At 38.2% G+C, this 23,272-nt stretch overlaps 1 protein-coding gene across 10 annotated transcripts in view; it reads right to left on the reverse strand.

The window, feature by feature from the left end:
• The window catches only part of LOC150104358 (intermembrane lipid transfer protein VPS13A-like), a 2,072,875-nt gene that overhangs the window by 941,470 nt on the left and 1,108,133 nt on the right, over nt 1–23,272 (reverse strand). For all 10 annotated transcript variants that reach the window (XM_090396324.1, XM_090396319.1, XM_090396320.1 and 7 more), the window contains one exon: nt 3,265–3,431. In XM_090396324.1, coding sequence (XP_090252450.1) covers nt 3,265–3,431 — 167 coding nt within the window. The remainder of the gene's footprint in view (nt 1–3,264; nt 3,432–23,272) is intronic.

Here is a 23,272-nt window from a genome sequence, read left to right on the forward strand (position 1 = left end):
TGCCATAACATTCGCTATTTATTTCTTAAAGTTTAAAAATTTTTTTGGTGCTAGGTATTGAATAATTTCTCTTTTCATAAAGTGAAATCAGGGGTGCGAGATATATGCGATGGAGTTATATTCCAGTAAATAATGTAGCATTTTGTCTAATCTTTGGGAATTATAGCACTGGCCAAAAAACTGTGATGCAAGTAGGTGAACTCAGCAGTAAGACCATTGCCATTTCACCAGATGGATATAGCTGTCTGAGATTTCAGGATATCATATTGCTGACCTGAATAATAATAATAATAATTATTATTATTATTATTATTTAGGCCTCCAAGTAGCCAAAAGACTCATCGCGGGAGGTCCTTCCTAGGAAACAAGTCTATGAAGACTCATCGCGGGAGGTCCCTCCGAGGAAACACAAAGTCCATCACAACACTCCCTAAACTCATTGACCGTTCTCTTTCTCACCACTCTATCAGGCGATGCATTCCATGGTTCAAACCCTGCATTCCCTCTATGCAAACAAAATTCTCCTCACCCTCTTGCTCATAGTTTCTTTTCATAGCTTCCAGGGATGGCCCCTTGTCATCACTCCTGCCCATTGTTCAACCAAGTGAAAGAAGTCCCAGTGTCAACTCTGTAACCACCTCTCAACAGTTCAAAAGTCTAAATCATATCACCTCTCCTATTCACCAAAAACTGCAGTCCGATCCTCATAACTAACATTGAACAGTCCTGAAACTGTCTTTGTACCCTTTTCACAGTTTATTTATCCCCTTCAAATCCTGGGGACCAAATCTGAGAGCAATACTCTAAGTGTGGTCTGATCAGTGTCTTATACAACGGAATGATAACCCTCTTATCTCTGCAGGTTAGTGTCCTTCTCAGAATTGCAGCAATCCTCTGTGTTACCTTCACCACCTTTGCAATATGTCCCCTGAATTTCAGGTTTCTCTCAATCATCATCCCCCAGATCTTTTGTCTCCCCTACTTAATCCAGTATAGTTCCTCCAATCGAGTATGCATCCTCCCATCGATGGTTCCCAAACTTCAAGACTTTACATTTTGCTGCATTAAACAGATAATCCCATTCATTTGTCCATCTGTCTAGTTTATTCAAATTCTCTTGCAGGGCTGCCACATCTGCACTATTATTGATAGCCCTTCCCAGCTTCACATCATCTGTAAAAAACTGAATATCACTATCTTACCTTCATTCCATTCCCTGGGCACCTTTCCCACAGCCAGACTTTCATTGAAAAGCCAGGTTAAAAGCACTGTCAGTTCCCTAGCACATTCTCTCAAAACTTGTGGTGAAATACCATCCAGTCCCACAATTTTACTGGTATCCAGAGTACTCAGTATTTGGAACACACACACTCTCCTCTTGCACTTCTAAAGTCTGAACCTGCCCTTTCCCTGTAGTATTAAAATCTTCTTCTCCAGGATGAAATATTCCAATAAAGTGCTCATTGAACAACTCCACTATGTCATCTGCATCAGTCACTCTATTCCCATTTTCAGCCTGCAATGTCATTCTTCCACAATCATTTCCTCCTACTGGCCACATGGTTAAAAAATTCCTTAGGATAGTCTCTTCTCATATGCCAGTTTCGCTTTCCTCACCATACTGGTCACTCGCCTAGCCTGTGTCTTATATTCTTCGTGTACCTGCCCTCCACCTCTCTCCTTATATCTTTTCCATAATCTCTTTTTCGACTGCAGTTCCTGTTTGATATTGTTTGTCATCCACTTTGCACCAAATTGTGTCCGCTTCTTCACTCGTGGAATACAGCTTACGATTGCTGCTAACAATCAGTCTTTCGCAATTTCCCAAGCACTAATGATATCCCAGCCTTCCAATTCCTCCCTCCACGAAACTTCCCCAAGTTGACATCTAAGACTATTATAATCACCTGCCTTATAATTCTACATACGGTCCCTTTTCTTTGATACACCTGCATGACTATTCATCTTCCAAGTCAAAGCCATATGGTCACTCTCTCCAACTGGTGAGAGAGATGTCATCTCAGGTATTATCAGCTCTTCTGACACTATGACCAAATCCATAACTCTTGAACCTCTTCATCCCTCTATTACATGTTGCCTAATACATTTGTCCCTCAAGAATTATAGAAATTCCATCCTCTTATTACTACATGCATTTTCCTCTTCCCATTTTGTACTGCTGTAGTTAAAATCTCGCATAACAAAAGTGCGGTTGATAGAAATACAAATTTGATAATAGACGTAGAATATTAGAATAGCACAGTCAATGTCAATAAACAATTAAATTATAAACCAATATTATAATTTAACACTCCCTCCCATTTTATCCTTTCTATTCTCACCAAAGACATTATACCCTTCCTTGGATGAGTAGGACATCCTGTCAGGATGTCGTCCTCATCCAACCATGTCTCACTTATTCCAAATAGATGTTCACCCAACAATTTTTGGGTGAAGAGACTCAATTAATGCAACTATTTCATTTCCCTTGTTTCTTACACTTCTACCATTTGTATACAAACTATAATGTATAATATTGATTCTTTTGTATATGAACCGTGAATAATAACTACAAAGTTTCATAAATAGGTAGAAGCAGAGCATGCAGTTATAATAAGCACAGCATCTCTTTCAGTGGATTTCTCTCTCGATGACTACTAGGACATTGAGGTACATGAATAATAACTATTGAATTAAAAAAAAAAAATACTACAGTAATGAGTTATTTTATTTTTATATACATCAAAACATGAATTCATAAACCTCTAGATAACTTTTTAAAACACTCTCCTTCTCTCTCTATCACTGTCTTTGTATAGAAGATAGTAAAAAATTAAGTTCTATATTTCTTTAACAACCCAGGCAAATCAGTGGATTTCTCTCTCGATGACTACTAGAACATTGAGGTACATGAATAATAACTATTGAATTTAAAAAAAAAATACTACAGTAATGAGTTATTTTATTTTTATATACATCAAAACATGAACTGATAAACCTCTAGATAACTTTTTAAAACACTCTCCTTCTCTCTCTATTGCTTTCTTTGTATAGAAAATAGTAAAAAATTAAGTTCTATATTTCTTTAACAACCCAGGCAGTGGGAAAATGATTGTAATATTAAAACAAACAGTCCTAAAAGAAAACACCTAGGTCCATGTATCTCAAGACGAAAATGAATGGGAGGAGGGGAGAGGGAATAGCTACAGAAATACTTAAAATAATGTACCATGGAAACTAATTATAATATAAAACATAACCTACCTCCTGAAAGCAAGAGTACTTTCAGGTCTAATATCTTCAAGGATGGCAGCCTGCAGTGAACATTTCATTTCCAAACTTCTGTCACTATACACTTCAACAGACAAGCTAATTTCATCAAGTTCAAATTTGGAAAGTGCATGGATAGGATCTCGCATTGGTGAGGAAAACTGAAATAGGCAGATGGCACAGATTTTATGATTAAAATGGAATGAATGTGTCAGCTAGCAATTCAAGAATCCATCTTTATGGCTTAATTTACAAACAAATCTATCTAAGAAATTTAGCTTAAAATGACTTTTACACTATACCTACATACTAAACTCAAACATTTTCATTATGCTACACACAGCTTTAAATGTCTACAGTAGAATGCAAGGAGACAACAAGGATGGATAAAGAAGTAATTAAAATGAAATATATATTGATCTTTAATTGACAATGATTTATAAACATCTAATGGCAACAAGTTTTGTGGATGGGGCTGTCCGGCTTCTTCAGGACTTATAATGGTCAGAGGGAAAAAAAAAAAAAAAACCTCAAAGTGACTAGTACAGACAAAATGGAGTAACACTATCATAAATTAAAAATTAAAACAGAACGCGTTACATTACACGCATGGAGCACAGTGGCATAGCTAGAGCTTTTGCCGCCCTTCTTAAGACACCAAAAATACTACAAAAAAGTCAAAAAGACAGCATTTCTGACAAAGAATATTCTAAGAGTGATTATATATTATTATTATAATTTGTTATTATTATATTATTATTATTGGATAGGATCCTGTGATATTAGAGCCTGTGTAGCTCAGTGGATGTGGCGTTTGCATACCACGGCGCTTGGCTGCACGAAGGAAGATTTGGTTTCGAGTCTAGTCAGCGACTAGAGGAAATTTTTCTAAGCCTTTTTTCGACCGGTTCCCGAGTTAGTCGATCTCTGGCACGGGCAAGCGGGTTTTTCCTCCTGGAAACTTGGGTTTTTCATCCCGTAAACTCAAGAAAATCGACCGTAGAACCCACATTATTTCAGACATTAAATATATTATGTTAGGGTTAGGGACCACGAGATGGCGGCACATTTGCGCCGTCTCTCTTCACTGTGTACCGCTTAATTTGTGATAGCCTTGGGCCATCTATCTCTGATTGGTACCAGTGGAGACTGAACTGCCCACTCAGCCTCCAAAAGTTAGATAGGGCTAAATGGCCTCGCCTACTCCCCGTATACAGGAATAAAAAGGCATTAGCTGATTTTTTATTATTATTATTATTATTATTATTTATATATATATCAGTCCAACACAGTCACTACGGCACTATGAGCAAACAAATACGTGGTGGAGCCCTTCAAATCCTTGCCCCCAATTCTTCTTTACGTTTACAATTATATAAGATAGATAAAAAGGTTGTACTTTACCATCTTGTCTTTACTAATGGGGTTTCCATGACTTCCCCCATGCTCTCATTTCGGATATTGCAAGACTTCCATATTCACTAGCCACTTGCTTCTAGGGCTACTGCGACTTACTTATTTCTTCTTCGAAGATTGTCCTTCGCTGACTTTACATTGGCGTGGTTCACCAATGGCTCCTTATTGAAAATCTGGCTTCATTTCACAGGTAGCTTTGCTCGACTCGGTTATAACAGCAACCAGGAGATTGTTGATGGTCACCGGTGCCAAGCTTCCTCAGCTATCCAGGCTCGAACGGGAACGCAGGAACAGAAAAACAAGAGAGCGTTTGAACCGTGCGCCGCTCCTTATATCTTCCTTGCCTACGTCATGCACTTAGCTATAGTCGATTGGTTACTTTAACTCTGAACTGTTTAACATGGTTCTAAAACACAGATTTCCTTAGCTTATTTTACAACAATAATTTTAGTTGAGTTGACATACCTTTGAATCATAATATGTACAGTACTCCCTCATTCCTGTTCTTGGAAGTATAAGCATGTCCTTTCCTTAAGTTTCTATTCTCTCTATGTTGGGTCAGAAACAAATGGCCTACAGATAGTGGGTCAGCTATTCACGACACAACAAAGGTCCTCCCCACCCTTTAATTAAAATTTTTCCTTAACAGAGTTACTGAAAAATTTCCTGTTTCTTTACATTTCATCCCCCTCCCTCTCTATAACAAGAATTTCTCCCCAAGAAAATTTTCGTCCTCAGTTTTCCTCGGTGATGTGATCTTTCCAATGTGCACTGACCTCTGGCAGTAACTTGATATTTAGTGACAGAAATTTTACTTAAAAGTCCTTCTATCCTGTTGCCAGCATGAATATTTTTTTTATTTGCACTTAAGTGTAATTCTAGCTGCCCTGTAAAGCCACACAATTTAAAGACGCAATTTTTAACATCAGCAAAAGAGTCATCAATAATTATGATTTTTTTTTTTATACAGATCAGACATAAGTTTTTTAAAGTTTTCCCAATATATTGCAGTGTACAATCTCGTAATCGTTTTACTTGACTAAAGCACAATAAAAGAAAATAAAATTAAAGATTAAGAAATAATTGTATTATTTCTTAATCCCTTATGAGTAATACATAAAAATTACAGATTAAATAAATTGTTATTTTATCTACATAATATATTAAACAGAAGTTAATCTTTACCATTTTTAGCAGAAAACATCAAATCAAAACTAGAGAAAGAAAAATACTGGACACTTTATTTGTTTAACATCAATGAGACTTCTGCTGCTGCATCACTAATGACAGATAATTTATATCAGGTTTATATTTTGTAACCTTTAGAGATGTGCATGTGCTACTAGTTTCATCTGTAAAGCTGCTCCTGTTACGAGACTTAACAAAGTTCATCACTGAGAACAATGATTTACAAGATGTAGATGCAAAAAATGGATAATAATGCTGTTGCAAGAGTTTTTAAACATACAAAAGTTTCGGGAATAGCATTCCAAGTTCTTAGTGCCTCTTTTTCAGCACTTCTCTCTGTTACTTCCATCTCTAATCGCTCTTTTTCAATATTTTCCAAGTCAACACTCTGAGGCCAACAAATTTCTGCTTCCAAATTGAGCTACTTTGAAAAATCGATCAACTGCATTTCAAAATCATCCATATTTATCCAGGAAAACATCTGCAAGTTTATTTGCAGGTATTTTCATGTCCTGTAGTTTGAGGTTCAAGTCATTTAAATGTTTGCAAAAATCTGCAAAAACATCACTTTACAAACCCACACGATGTCATACATTTCTTTATAAGACATTTTTTTTTTGATTAGTCAAAAAGATATTTATCTCATCCAGGTATTTTCAACAAATCGTTTCTGAACAAGATCTCGACTAAGCCAATGAAAATTGTTGTACATTAGTAGTCCTTTGTACACTGAATCCACCTCATTTATTAGATTCTGAAATGATCTTTTATTCAAAGCACATGCAGAAATGTAATTAACAACCTTGGTTACTCTTCATCACTTCTTGAAGTTACTTCAGGCCAGCTTTTGCACATAAATTCTCCTCATGTATGATGCAAGGAAAACTTACTATGACCAACATGTTTTGCAAACAGATTTACAAATCCTGCTTCCTTACTAATTCATGCTGGGTGCACCATCTGTTGCGACGGATACCACTTTTGAAATATCAATTTGCCAAATAGATAATTCATCTATAACTGCTTTACATATTTCAACCCCACTGGTATGCTCAGGTAGTGTTACAAGGTTAATCATCTCTTTGCATACTTCGTCATCCCTACAAAATCGAGCAAAGATTGCCAGCCTAGCTGATGATATAATGTCTGTGCTCTCACAACACAAATAGAAAAGAACTTACATGAAGCCAACTATTTTGTTAATTGTTCTACTTTATTCCTTTCCAACTTAAGTACAGTGGTATCTCACTAATCTGAACTAATAAAAACCGTGCTCGTTCGGATTAGCGAAAAGTTCAGATTAGCGAATTTCTCCCCAAGAGACAACAATAACTAGTGTTTAAGACAAAAATAATCAGATTCTAATGGTATATCAATTTAATTCTGTAAATAAATTAACTGATAGAAAAAAGCTACTGTATTGTAATATAAAACAAAAAAATAATAATAATACGGTACACAAGTTGATTTTAGTAAAAAATTTAATTTGTATGTACCTGTATTGTTGAGGATTCTGATTTAATAAAATTGCATAGTTCAGTACGTAACTTAATTTAAGTAAAAAATATCACTTTCTTGTACACAACACAAAAAGGTTTCACAAAATAGCACAACAAAAGTTTTTTTTTTATTTCTCTCTGATTTTCTTTTGCTTCTTTGAAGCTAAACTTTTTCGAATGCTTCTTCTCAGAGCTGCATTAGCAACAATATTTTATTTTGTGCAGTGGCTTATCATTTAGCTTGGTCCATTCTATACACATATTAAAACTATCAGCTGCCTCTTCATGTTTTACTTTTTTTTCTTCGAGTTCTTCATCGTCATCTAATTCATTCTGTAGTGTCATATTTATAATTTCATCAACTGATTTGATTTCGAATTCACTTTCAGTTCTATTTGTAATCCATTCTGCAACATCTGTTTGTGAAATTTCAACATCTTCATTTATATTTTTAACCAAATTATGCACGTTTTGAATTTCCACTTTTTGTGTATATTTGTGATTCATGCCGAAAATACAGTACGTACTGTACAGTATAAAAAAGCAAACGTGAATACACAATAAATCAAAATAGTCCTCCAGTATTACTGTACAATTGACAGTATGAAAAAAATACTGTGCCGTAATAATAATAAAATAAATAATAATAGTTAAAATAATAATTATTAATTAAAAATAATAGTACACAAAATAATAATACGTAATAAATAAAACTTTTTTCTTTCAAACCATAGCCACAACTGAGGAATGCGGCCAGAGTTCCAGAAAAGGGCCGTTGGTTAGCCATGCCAACGTATAAAACAGCAAAGAGGTGAATCTCTTTTGAAAAGAATAGAAGTATGTCGCAGACGCCATAAGATATACACGGTGAGGAAACCCAGAGATCTAATTAAGGAAGTCCCAATAACTACCAGAAAAGCAAGAATGGTAAGATGTAAGTTTTCGTATTAAATGGAATAATAACCAAAGAGGGTATAAGAAACAGAACATTAAGGAGCTCCATTTAGTCAACTTCCACTTTGTATCTAAGGAACTGTAATCTTTTGGACATTCTGTCTATGTCTAAAGTACAAGTGACACCCTGAGCTTAAGCTGAGCTGGGAACCAAGGCTTCGGACTGTTTATGTTAGAAGAAACATTGTTATCATTGTATTAAATTTGAATTTAAACATTAACTGAATTTTGGGGGAGGATAAAGCCTGAACATAAGAGAGAATACTGTCTCATGTGAATTTTGCAATACGGAGTACGTCTAATATGCTTCACACTAGGATTGTAGAATGTATCTATGTATATGCGTTATTCCTATATATGGGAACTGAGCAACTCAGTAGAAATTAACCGAGCCTGAACGTAGTTATACAAAGAAGAGTATGAGATTGATAGTATAAAATTTTAGAGTAAACCTTTTGGATACATTAACTAAAATAGGGGGGGGGGGGGGAGTTCAGCCTCTTTAGAATTGAAATCTCTGACCAAAGTGTATATATGTAATTTGTCTAAATAAATGTATTTCTTTACTTCAAACCTCATGAGTCTGTCATTGTTCTGAGAATTGAGTTACCACTTGTTAAATTTCGGACCATGCATAATTAGTAGGGGAATCCATTAGCAATTAAGAAAGGGGGACCATGACTGCAAACCACTCGATCCCTATATTGTTTTTTAGTAGTTTTATATTGTGTGTCAGAATTCAGTTGCCGGCTTGCGCAGTCGACTTAAAAGAATATAAATTTGTCGGCAACGGAAGAGCTGAGAATAAGCAAGATTAGTAAATAATATAACAAATAAAAATGGATCGTACCTGACATAACAATGGCGCAGCAGTCGACAGGATGTGCTTAAAAATTTAATGTGCACAATAAGTTGGTCTCAATCTCAGAAACAGAACTCATTTAAGAATAAAGTGTTAATCTAAGAGGGTAAGTATGTCCCTACCTAATATAACCGAGATGAGTGACACAGACTTTTTTAAAACCATGAACCCCAAACAAATATGTCCCAGATTCTCAGGGGAAGGTAATGATAATGTAGAATCTTTCTTCAGCTATATGGAAAGACTAAAAAAGGGTAGCAAATTGGAGTAAACCTTAATATGCAGTGGACTAGAGGGGAAAGCAAAGTTGCACTCCCACCAAACACTAAACAGAGCATTAACATTCAAAGACTTTAAGGATGCTTTAATATCGAAATTTAACAAAAGGCGAGGAATTGAGCAAACAATTAATAAATTTTTCAAATGCCTACAAAAAATGGGGGGAAAGAGTAACAAATTTCTTCAACACATTAACCAAACTTGCCCATGATATAAAAACCTCCACACACGACAAAGAACACATTGAATGGCTCACCTTACAACAATTCAGAACAGGCATCTTGCCTGAATTGCAAGAGAGCATATACAAAAAGGGAATAAATAGCCTTGAAGAGTGCTATGCAGCTGCCAATGAGAGAGAAGAAATAATAGCAACCATTGTCCAATCCTCTAAATACAGAGAAATGATAACTGAAGAGGCAAGCCTTGAGGGGAACCTCACCCTTGTCCAGGGTACCATAGAGGGAACACAATGTGAATTCCTCCTTGACACAGGGGCACACATATCCGTCATCCCACACAACCTCTACAAAAAGCTTGACATGTCCCATAACAAAACACTCATTCCCCTCCAAAAAACTCTCAAAATAATGGGAATAGCAAAAGTCGAGCTGCAATCCTCCACTAAATTGAGAGCAAAGTTATCTATTCCCTGCTTCCCAATTGATGTTACCCATGATGTAATAATCCTCCCAGAGATACCTGATAACACCAAGTATCAGGTATCTCTGGGATTGGACTTCCTAAAAATAAACCAGTTCGCCTGCAACTTTGGGACCCAGTCAATCTCATTGTGGAAAGACCCACCACCCCAAAACCAACCCATGCAAAACATCGCACGAAAATAAGTCACTTGAGACAAATTTGATATCTGCTAGGGAATCTGAAGAGAAGCAGATCACTTGGAAGGAGAGGTTGATGAGCAGATCCATAAGCAAACATAGCTCTAATTGAAATATAGAAGAGATAAAACAATTTTTTGACACAGCATACAAACTGCACCCAAGGGTCTTCACTGAAGGAATAAGCACCCTTACCTGTACTAATCCCATAGAGCACACTGTACAGATAACCTCGAACTCACCCATACACATAAAACAATATCCAACCCCCCTCAAACACACAAACAAATTAGAAAAGCTCATGGAAGAATATGAGAAGGCAGGTGTTATTGAAAAGTCAGTATCCCGTTGAAACAGCCCACTCATACTGGTTGAGAAAGCAAACGGTGACCTGAGATTTGTTCTTGATCTAAGAGAAGTGAACAAAGTCACGAAACCCATTGATTTCCCAGTGTGTACTATAGAAGAGCTGCTGTTTGGCCTGGAAGGGGAAAGGGTCTTCTCAAAACTTGACCTGAATTCTGGGTACTACCAGATCCCCCTCAGGAAGGAAGACAGACAATATTTCACCTTCACCATGAAGTGGCAAATGTACTAACTTTGTCGACTTCGCCAAGGGGCCCGAAACTCGGCCATGACTTTCCAGTGCCTCATGAATAGTGTACTGGCGGGACTTTTGGGCAAAGGTGTTTTATGCTTCCAGGACGACTTACTGGTATATTCCACTACCATGAAAGAGCACACTGAGATCTTACTAAACGTACTAGATAGATTGGACAAGGCCAGGTTATTACTAAAATGCTCGAAATGCAATTTTTTTCTTTGACAAGGTGGAATACCTCGGACACATGATCACCGGGGACGGGATAGCACCCTCATATAACAACGTGAATGCCATTTTGGATGTAACCCCCCCACCACCACCACCACAATCAGGCAGGTTAGGCGGTATATGGGGATGGTAAACTTATACCGAAAATTCATTCCCCAATGCTCCGAGATAATGAGGCCCATAGTACACCTGACCAGGAAGGGAACCAAGTTTGCCTGGAAGATAGAACAGCAGGAAGCATTCCATGCATTGAACAAGGCACTGACTACTGCTCCTGTTCTCATTCACCCAAAACTAAGGGAAACCTTCTATCTTGCAGTCGATGCATCCAAAGATGCTATCAGTGCCGTGCTCAAACAAAAGGAACAGGATTCATTCAAACCTGTTGCGTTCATTAGTAGAAAACTATCCCCTTCAGAAAAAAATTACTCTGTCATTGAGAGGGAAGCTTTAGCCATCGTATACAGCCTCAGGAAGTTCCATCACCTATTGTTAGGGCAAGACATCGTCCTCAGATCCGACAACAAACCTCTGTCGTTCGTGTATCCCATTAAAGATAAAAATCAGAGAATCGTGCCCTGGGCTTTGGAGATGCAGCTACATACCCGGAAAGGCTAACGTAGTAGCCAATTACCTATCATGGTCACTGACACCCCAGCCTGAGGAGAGTCATAACCACATCAATGGAACCACCCAACGGGTCTCGGTCATCCAGGAATCACAGAGAAGGGAAGCACCCGAGAAACGATGTCAGACCTGGGAAAAATTTGACATCATTCAGGCACAGAAGGCCGACCTGGTATGGAGACCTGTTTATAAGAAATTATTAAGTGAAAGGGGCAGGTACCAGGAAAAAGGAACCGGTGACAATACTCTCATTGATAGTGACGGTTTCCTAATATCTACACAAGGCATCACTGGGAGATGGAGAGAGAAGATAGTTGTGCCCGAAGCCATGATTCCTTGGGTACTGCACACATTCCATGATACTAAATTAGCTGGGCACCAGAGAATACATAGAACTTTAAGGAGGGTGACGGATAGATACCTCTGGAAGGGAATGAGATGCGATGTGGAGGCATACGTCCTTTCTTGTAATCTCTGTCAGAGGAAATCCCCAATCACTGGTAAGGCCCCTATTCAGCCGTTCCAGCTCCCTCGCACTCTTTCCAGGCCGTGGCCATGGATATTGTGGGACCACTCCCCACCACGTCAAAAGGGAACAGGTACATCCTAGTTGTCATAGACATGTTTTCCAGGTTCCCTGAGGCCGTGGCCATGAAGGATCAGACAGCCAAAACCGTAGCAAACATGTTGTTTGAAATGATTTTCTCGAGGTACGGAACACCTGAGACCCTACTATCTGATCAGGGCACCAATTTCACAGCCGATGTGATCCTACAGCTGTGCAACATTAGGGATAAAAAAGATTTTTACCACACCATATCACCCCCAAGCGAATGGCATGTGTGAAAGGATGAACCGCACTCAGAAGCTCACCTTAGCAAAACTAGCAAAAGAACAGATATCTGAGTGGGATGTTTGGTTACCTCACACCCTCTTCACCTGTAGAACTGCCCTGCACTCAGCCACCAGGGAAGCGCCTGCTGTAATACTGTACGGATTTCAGTCCCTCTTCCCAAATGACTTCAGAAGATCCAGGGAAAAAACAGGCTTTCCTGACATAGATGAATACTTAAACAACCTCATAAGAGAGAACAAGTTACCATATGATTCAGTAGCAGAAACCAGTGAAAGCAGCTCTCTCCGTGCAAGACTGTATGCGAACAAGCTCAGGAAAGCCAAGGACTTGAAGGAGGGAAGCTTGGTTCTAATGGATCAAGGTTTCAAACGAAAGGGAAAAGGGGAAAAGTTCAGTAAGAGTGCAATTGGACCATTTGAAATAATTGAGAAAATAATGCCTGTAACTTTAAGAGTCAAAGAAACCAATCCTCGTGGTAAGATCACCATTGTACATTCTGATCACCTCAAGTTATACAAAACTAGGCCAGCAAGACGAGTCTGTTTTGGTGATTCCTTAGAGAGAGTCTTAGGAAATGCGAGAAGCAGGAAAGGCCAGAACAGACATAGACCCAGAGAAGGCTCCCTTCCAAACTCATCCCACAACAAACCGCGATCAGAGGAAAACGGAAGCCACAAAGTAAGGGAGGAATGCCCCCAAGATGGGTATCCCCCCTTCTTTTTTAGACACAGGGAAGCCCCAGGCAATACCTATGAAAATGACGTGAATCAGGGGGATCATGTTAGGTTAGCTGAGCCCGAGGAACGCACGGAAATACAAAACCCGACACACAGATACATGTTGAGGAGGTGGCAAGGTGGTCAACCCTTTCCCAGAGAAAGAAGGGGATGTTGTTAACAAAATTTTTCTGTAACTTCATTAAAGAAAAATTTTAGATAAAGGGTGGGGGGGGGGCCTTTGTTGTGTCGGAAAAAGTGCCAACTCACTTTTAATGAGTCATCCTATTTCAGATCCAACATAAGGTAACGTTAAAAACCATGGATATGGACATGCTTATGCCTCCGTGAAGAAAATGTGCATCTTGGTAATTCAGAACTGTGTCTAACCATTTTCTAGTAGATATTCAGTAATTTTTGAGTAACCCATAATTTAAATAGATAATGTTTGTGGATTATTTAACAAAGGAAAATTATGTATAATTTGCCTGAAAGATGTATATAAGATAATACATGTATTGAGCCATGTCAAAAACAGTTCGGAGCTGCGGTGACCAATCGGCCGCCACTATGTGCGTGACGTAGCCACCAAGAGAGGGCGCTCACATTAGCTATATAGGTCTCGGCGCAGAATTCAATCGCTGTCTTATTTTCCTGTTCCTGGTTCCTGATCGAAGTGCTGGATAGCTGCGAAGCTTGCCGCCGTGCCCAGTAACATTTCCCGTTGCTGTACGTGCCGTGTCGACCATAGCCACAACTGAGGAATGCGGCCAGAGTTCCAGAAAAGGGCCGTTGGTTGCCATGCCAACGTATAAAACAGCGAAGAGGTGAATCTCTTTTGAAAAGAATAGAAGTATGTCGCAGACGCCATAAGATATATACGGTGAGGAAACCCAGAGATCTAATTAAGGAAGTCCCAATAACTACCAGAAAAGCAAGAACGGCCTGAATAATTATAATAATAATAAGGTACTCTATCAAAAGGCTTTGCAAAATCTAAGTATATTACTGTGTATCCTTCTCCTCTGTCCTAGGAAGCAGTCACTTTATTGTAATAAGTAAGTAGATTACTAAAACATGACCTCCTTTAGCAAATCCATGCTGTCCATCAAAGATAATACCATTGTTGTCAACCCAACTCTGGATCCTAGTTCTCACAAGCTTCTCCAACAAATTAAACACAACACCTGACACACAGACAGGCCTATAGTTTGATGCTCGAGTTCGATCACCTCCTTTATGAAGTGGCACAATCTTGCTCTTCTTCCATTCCTTAGGGACAAGACCGAGTGCAAGGTTCGTAATAAAAAACATGTCAAGACAGGTGTCAACTCCCTGGCACATTCCTTCAGAATACTTGGTGATACATTATCAAGCGCTACAGCTTTATTAACATCTAGTTTACTCAACTCCCCGTACACCTCTTGCTAACTTACAGTCAGAGTCTCCTCCCCATCATCTACTGCTCTCAATCTCTCCATGAAGTCACATTCACAAGACTGAAAGACCTTTATGAATTGATCATTAAGTATCACCACACATTCTGTAACAGCTGTCTTTATATCATTTACTACAATCAATTTCATCCTTCCATAATCATTCTTACTTTTGCTGGCTACATATCGAAAGAACTCCTTATGATTCTTTTTGGCTTCATTAGCTAACTTCTGTTCATACTCTTTAGCTACCCTCAGCAACCAAGTCACCCACCTTGCCTGGTCTTTGTAGACCTAAGGGAATTGGTTATTTCCACTTCTCTTATGCTGCATCCATAATGATCTCTTTCTCTGTATCGCATGCTTAATCTCTTTATTCATCCATCTCACACCTACCTTATTTAACCTTCTCACCCTTGGAATACACTTGGATTGCACTACTAGATAGTTTTTGAAAATCACCCAAGCTGCATTGATCTCTTTGGTGAATGAGTTTAAGGACTGGCATGATAAACTGTGTTTTCTAGGATGGGCTTCCAACAATGGGTACTGAATGATAACCAAAATAATAATATAATAATAATTCATTAAATGATGAACTGATAAGGAGTTTTCATCAAAATAGTGATTAAGTGAAGCCTAAAAGATTTTTGGCAATATATATAGATATACAGCGGTATCTCGCTAATCTGAACCTCTTTATTCCGAACTCTCCAGTATTCCGAACTGTGGTTTGAAAGAAAAAAAAGTTTTATTTATTACGTATTATTATTTTGTGTACTATTATTTTTATTTAATAATTATTATTTTACTATTATTATTTATTTTATTATTATTGAAATTTATTTTATTTTTATTTTATTAGAACTTATGTACTCTGCGAACTTATGTTCGCAGAGTACATAAGTTCTTTTCGCTATACACTTTGGTATTAGGTCTAGCTACTCACTGATGAAGCCTCAAAAAAGGCTGAAACTGGTCTGGGTAGTGACCTCCCTCCATAATGTAATAACAGCATACATTTCCTAGGAAATGTGTTTTTACATTATGGAAAATACCTAAGAATGGCGATCTTAACTTCCCCACCTTTGCAACGAGCTGCCCTGGTATTGTACTACGTACTAGGATCACTTGCATTGGCTAATGCTAGTGTCGCAGATACTTTATAGTTTACTATATTCGGCAAGAAACTCTCTGATTCCAATCGTTGAGTTTCTTATTCGGTATTAAAACTATGTGGGATTTAATATTCCCTTAATTTAAGAAATGTTTTCATTGCCGAAATGAAGCTTATTAGCTCTTTATACTTAAGCAAATGATATTTATTTATTTCATGCTAATATTTTGCTGTTTTATACTTAGCATCATTAAAACACATTAAACGTCTTGTCACTTTAAGCAAATGCTAACAATCACTTATTAGTATTTCATTTTTAAAATTGTACTAAGCAACACAAAGCACTGAAATAACTAATTTTGAACAATCTGATATCTGACAGAGAAAAGTAAAATGATCCGTCTCTTTGATTTTTGGTAAATTAACAAAATCACCACTAGATTTTTTTGAAAATTTATAAACAGGAATGTTTCACACCTGATGCTGATTCAAAAAAAAGTCGATACAAGTTGGGGAGTCTGTTTTTGTTTTAACAGTTCAGTTTTTCATCTTCTAACTGTGCATGAAGGGATGTGTATAGCATGATCACTAGTTACAACATGCCGTGTTAATCATAGTGAGTGTATTTTTTTTTTCTTTTTATGTTCTCCAAGGCAATAGGTCATGTCAACAATTCCTCTCATCTGTCCAGAAAACTAGATCATCGGTACAGAGCACATCATATATTCCTTGATGTGATAAGGATGGAGTTTCTCTTTAGATATATGAATAAGGGTTGCCAGTCTGTTATATGGTTTGAAGGTGGCATACAGGTTATACATATCATTACTACCATACCCTCCATAGTCAGCACTCATCATGAGAAGTTACTTCAAGTGAACACATCATATTGAACTTTAAAATTCTTAACACTTCTTGCATTAACAACATATTCCAGTAATGTGTTTCATTTACCCACATTTCTCCATGTAAATAATCTCCTCCTACTCATTGCAATTCTCTTCACCACACACATTTAAACAACTTTAAGTCGTTTGAGTGTGTATGTGTGAAGATTCTTTTCTATTGTGAAGTGGAGTTGTGAATGTTGGTTATTTAGATGTGCTAAAAAAAATAAACAAATAAGGTATCTAATATGTTTGGACCATGGAGCCAAATAGCAATACACCATCTGATACTACACCCAGGCCACTAGGTTGAGTAGAGTTGGATTGAATGCTTGGTTCTTGAAACTGTTTTATGGAGAAATTAGAAAAGGGAGAAGAAAGGGGTGGCAAACCATTGCTATCTCTTCGATTTGTTTGTGTATACCAACATACATATACTGTAACATGTAAATAATTCAAATATGTGTGGACAGAAATAAGGCTTAACAAATCAAGAACCTGTGTTCATTTTACATTAGTAAGCAATGAAGTAATTTCAAAAGTTATCATGATGTCTGAACTGAATTTTTTTGAAAGGATATAATCTACTTATAAGTTAAGGGGATAAAAATCCCTTATTGTGAGGGAGCTTGCTCCACATTTGCAACGAGCTGCCGTGGTGTGGCACTACCAAGTGGTCACTACGCTTGGATACGCTGACAGTTCGTCGGCATGAAACGTTACAGATCGTAGTGTTAGATCTTAGTTTCGCTTACTGGCTGAAAAACAATAAGGGATTTTTATCCCCTTAACTTATATCAACCTCGCCAGAAAAAAAAAATAGCCGTCTGGCTTTTCATCTTAGTTATACTATGTTATAATATAATATAATATAATATAATATAATATAGTGACACACCTTTAGGGCAATCGTATAGCAAAAGTATGTAAGTTTCTTCACTTAAACTCTGAAATTCTAGGTCTAGCTACTCACTGATGAGACCTCAAAAAAGGTTGAAACCGGTCTGGGTAGTGACCTCTCCTCATAATGTAAAACAGTACTACATCTCTTAAGAGCTGTGTGTTTTACATTATGAGAAAATATCAAGAACAGTGAGGGAACTTGCTCCACCTTTGCAACGAGCTGCCGTGGTGTGGCATTACCAAGTGGTCACTTACGCTTGGATACGCTGACAGTTCGTCGGCATGAAACGTTACAGATCGTAGTGTTCGATCTTAGTTTCGCTTACAGGCTGAAAAACAATAAGGGATTTTTATCCCCTTAACTTATATCAACCTCGCCAGAAAAAAAAAAAAAAATAGCCGTTTGGCTTTTCATCTTAGTTATGATATATACTACTTGTTGGGAGATCAACTGATTTTGGCAATTGATTTGCATATCTGCATGAATTAATGACTACATTACCAATTTCGGTAAGGGGTTCTCAAGTTTGTGAATTTTTGACGCTTGATCCATATATTCTAGGTGGATTTATATGGAAAAGAATGTTGATAAATTCTCTGGGCATGGCTGTAACTGTTCTTTTTTTACCAGGAATTAAAGAACTTTTTATTATTATTATTATATTATTATTATCCAGATCTCCATGGAGTCAAAAGACATATCGTGGGAGGTCATTCTTAGGAAACACAAAGTTTATCATACCACTCATTGAACTCATTGACCTTTCTTGCTTTAACCACTCTCTCTCTCGGGCAATGCATTCCACGTTCAATCACCCTCCACGTAAAGAAACCACTCCTCATCCTCTTGCTCACAGCTTCTTTTCGTAACTTCCAGGGATAGTCCCTTGTCATCGCTCCTTCCCGCTGTTCCACGAAGTGAAAGAACTCCCCAATGTCTACCCTGTAACTGCCTCTTGACAGTTCAGAAGTCTCAATCATATCACCTCTCCTTCTATCCACCAAACTCTGCAGTCCACATTCCCTCAGTCAATCCTCGTAACTGACATTGTACAGTCCTGAAACCATCTTTGTTATCTGTCTCTGTTCCCTTTCCACAGTTAATTTATCCGCTTCAAATCCTGGGGACCAAATTTGAGAACAATAGTCTGTGGTCTGATCAGGGTCTTATGCAATGGAATGATAACTCTTTTATCTCTGCAGGTCACGTCTTCTCAGTATTGCAGGAATCCTCTGGGTTACCTTCACCACCTTTGCAATATGCTCCCTGAATTTCAGTTTTCTATCTATCAACACCGCAAATCTCTTGTCTCCTCTATTTCAGAATAGCTCCTCCAATCGAGTATGCATCCTACCTTCGATGGATCTCAAACTCCATGACTTTACATTTTGTTGCATTAAACCACACCCCCATTCATTTGCTCGTCCGTCTAGTTTATTCAAATCCTGTTGCAGGGCTGGCACATCTGCTATTACTGATAATCCTTCTCTGCTTCACATCATCTGCAAACAACTGAATATCCCCTTGCAATCCATTGATAATGGTAGGTTGAACAATATAGGTCAAAGTACTGAGCCCTCCAACTTGTAACCTTCTGCTTCGTTGATATTGCCCCACCATACAAAACTCTCTGATCTATCAGACAGCCAATCCTGAATCTATTTGACTAACCTAACATTTAAACCCATGTGCTGCAACTTAAATATCAGCGTTTCATGTAACACACTATCAAACATCTTTGCAAAACTCAAAAAAATGGCAGTAAGTGCCTTTCCCTCATCAACAACTCTTTTCACTTTATTATAAAAAGCAATCATGAGCCAAGCGCGGTGGACATATCTAAGAAGAGCTCCTGATTGAGATAAGTTATTCTAAGAATAATTAATTATATATGCGTAATTGTTTGAGTAAGAGTGGTTGTAAACGTTGTGCGCTACTGGTATTATTAGTGTTGGGGATTTTTCTTGCCTAAACTTAATTACGAAATAGTTATTATTAGACCTAGTAACCTGCAGAGAAAAAAAAATGACGGTGGCATTGTCATTCCATGCTTTTAATTTAGATTTCAGTCGTTTCGTTAAGTGTAAGGTCTGTTATATGTATTCCTTCAATTATATGAACGATTTGTGAATGTGTAGCACAGATGGAAGAAGGGTGTGTGTGCAAAGTGTGACCTGAACGAGGAACTGATGAATGCAAATATGAAATTGATGACAGAAAGTGTTAGTAACGAGAATGTTGCGGGGTAACATGAGTGCACGTTTGAAAGAGAAGGATGGTGAGAAGAGGGAAAAAAAAAATGTTAAAAAATCAGTAAAAAAAGAAAAAGAGCGATTTGAAAACCGTAATAACGGATGTTAAAAGGGACGAAAGTGAGGCGAGAGTGGCTGAAGGAAATGAAATTGAGAGAACGAATGACACTAGAAATAGTGTGACGCAAAAATCGAAAGGGAAAAAAATCGAAAGAATGAATGATAGCGAAAAAAGAATAAATGATGGCGAAAGTTGGACGCATGTTAGACCGAAAGTACGGAAACAAAGAAAGATAAATGAGAGTGCAAGTGAGAAGAATGATAGCGAAAGTTGGACGTATGTTGGACCGAAAGTACGGAAACAAAGAAGGATGAATGAGAGGGAAAGTGAGAAGAGGGGGGGTCGAAAGTTAGAAAGATTGAATGAGATTCGCGAGATTCGGAAGTTGAACTGGATTGGATGAGGCAAGAAATGAAATGGATGCAGAATGAAATTAAGAGAATTCAGGTCAAAACTATTAAAATAAATCATGATGGCATGAAAGAGTTAACGAAAGATGAGCGAGTGGCGTTATATGGTGACTCCATTATTAAAGGTGTGCTAGAGGATAGAATGCACAAGGTATGTTTTCCAGGCGGTACAATGAGTAGAGTGATTGAGGCATTGGACATGAGGCGGGAGCGAGCAAAACAGTTAATAGTATTAATTAGTACAAATGATTTGAGAGAGGACGAAGAGCTTGTCAGAACGTATATCGGGAGGCTGCTGGGAAGGATAAAAGAGAATAGTGTGACAGGAAGGGTAGTCAATGTGTTGCCTAGGTATGACAGTGGTGAAATGAGGCGGAGAGCAAGGATTATTAATGATATACTGGCTGAAATGTGTGAGGAGATGGGAGTATAGTTTGTTAATGTGTGGAATGAGTTTCAGGGACGAAGTGAGCTGTATGGGAACGATGGACTGCATTTGAGTGGTTATGGTGTGAGTCGCTTGGAGAGACTGCTGCTGGAAGGTAGAGAAGTGAATAGAGAGAATGAATCAGATCTAGAGGGGGAGTGATGTGGAAGAGCAGGAGAGTAAGACAGGAGAGATTGAAGAAGTTGATATGAATGAGGAAGTGAGTGGTATGAGTATAGAAAGTGAGAGAATGGGTGTGCAAGAGGAGCAGGGAAACATAGAGGCTCAGGGTGGACAGAGGTACACAGCATGGGAAACGGAGAGGCTCAGGGTCGACAGAGGTACACAGCGTGAGAAAGGTGGATGCTCCAAGAGGAGGTGAGAGCATGTGTAGGCAAGAAAGGAATGGGATGACCAGGGATCAAGAGGAAACAGTTGGAGTTGAAAAGATTTCTAAAATGAATTAGCAGAAAGGGAAATGGCCCCAATCTAGCATGGAGAGATCGAATCAAGTGAGTGGTATCAGTGGAACTAGCTGTAGATCCAGAAATGAGCTGTTGTGTTTGTATACAAATTCTAGAAGTATAAGAAACAAGTCAGATGAAATGGTTGCACTAATTGTGTCTGTTCACCCAAATATTGTTGATATAAGTGAGACATGCCTGGAAGATAATGACATCCTGACAGGAATAGAGTTGGAAGGGTATGATGTGTTTTGTGAGGATAGAAGGGGTAAAAAGGGATGGGGAGTGCTATTGATGATAGAGAAAGAGTTATGTCCATACAAAGTAGAAATGCAAGAGGGAAATAGTGCCAGTGGTTTTGAAGCAGTACGGTGTGATATAGAGGTGAATGGAATCAAATACATGGTGGGATGTTGTTATAGACCAGATAATGTGGATGGTGGTGATAGTGAAATGTATAATCAAATTAGCCAAGCAAATAAGACAAGGGTGGTCATTCTGGGTGATTTTAATTATAGCAATATAGACTAGAATGAAGAGATAGCATCTGGGAGTAAAAAAAACGAGTTTCTCGAGTTTTTGAGGGATAACTACCTAAGACAGTATGTAACAGAGGGCACAAGAGGATTAATGGTCTTGGATTTGATCATATCATCAGAGGATATAATTATAAGTGAAAAGTCAAATCATCCACCAATTGGTGAGAGTGACCATGAAGTGATTACCTGGGTGGTTGCCACCAATGCGAGGACCCCTGTGAAAAAAGGGTATATGTGGAACTACAAGACGGGTGATTATGAAGAGCTCAGTAGACAGCTTGCGGGTGTAGCATAGAATGAGGAGTTAGCTGGAAAAGAGATCACTGCAGCTTGGGGAATTTTCAAAAACTATCTAGCAGATGCAATGTCTGAATGTATTCCAAGGGTGAGAAGGCTAAATAAGTTAGGTGTGAGATGGATGAATAAAGAGATTAAGCATGCGGTACAGAGAAAAAGGGCATTGTGGAGGCAGCATAAGAGAAGTGGAAATAACCAATTTCATGAGGACTACAAAGACCAGGAAAGGAGGGTGACTTGGTTAGTGAGAGTAGCTAAAGAGAGATATGAACAGCAGTTAGCTAATGAAGCCAAAGAGAATCCTACGGAGTTCTTTCAATATGTAGCCAGCAAAAGAAAGAATGATTATGGAAGGATGACATTGATTGGAGAAAATGGTATAAAGACAGCTGTAGCAGAATGTGTGGTGGAGATACTTAATGAGCATTCATAAAGATCTTTCAATCTTGTGAATGTGACTTCATGGAGAGATTGAGAGCAGCTGTTGATGGGGAGGAGAGACTAACTGTAAGTGAGCAAGAGGTTTTTTGGGAGTTGAGTAAACTAGATGTAAATAAGGCTGTGGGACTTGATAATATATCACCACGTAATCTGAAAGAATGTGCCAGGGAGTTAACACCTGTCTTGACATATTTTTTTTAATATGAGCTTGCACTCGGTCAAGTTCCTAAAGAGTGGAAGGAGGGCAAGATTGTGCCACTTCATAAAGGAGGTGATCGAACTCAAGCATCAAACTATAGGCCTATCTGTGTATCAGGTGTTGTGGTGAACTAGTTGGAGAAGCTTGTGAGAACTAGGATCCAGAGTTGGGTTGATAAGAATGGTATTATCTTTGATGGACAGCATGGATTTGCTAAAGGGAGGTCATGTTTTAGTAATCTACTTACTTATTACAATAAAGTGACTGCTTCCTTGGACAGAGGAGAAAGATACCCAGTAATATACTTGGATTTGGCAAAAGCTTTTGATAGAGTACCTCATGATAAGTTGACAGTCAAACTAGAGCAGATGGGGTTGGACATTAGATTAGTGCAATGGACGGAGACTGGCTATCTGATAGGTATCAACAAGTTGTTTATGGGGGTGTAACATCCAGGAAAAGGAAAGTCACTAGTGAAGTGATTCAGGGGTCTGTTT

This window comes from Typopeltis vanoorti, chromosome 8, assembly GCF_054136105.1.
Source record: "Typopeltis vanoorti isolate ZY-2024b chromosome 8, IOZ_Tvanoo_1.0, whole genome shotgun sequence".
Taxonomy (NCBI): Eukaryota; Metazoa; Arthropoda; class Arachnida; order Uropygi; family Thelyphonidae; genus Typopeltis; species Typopeltis vanoorti.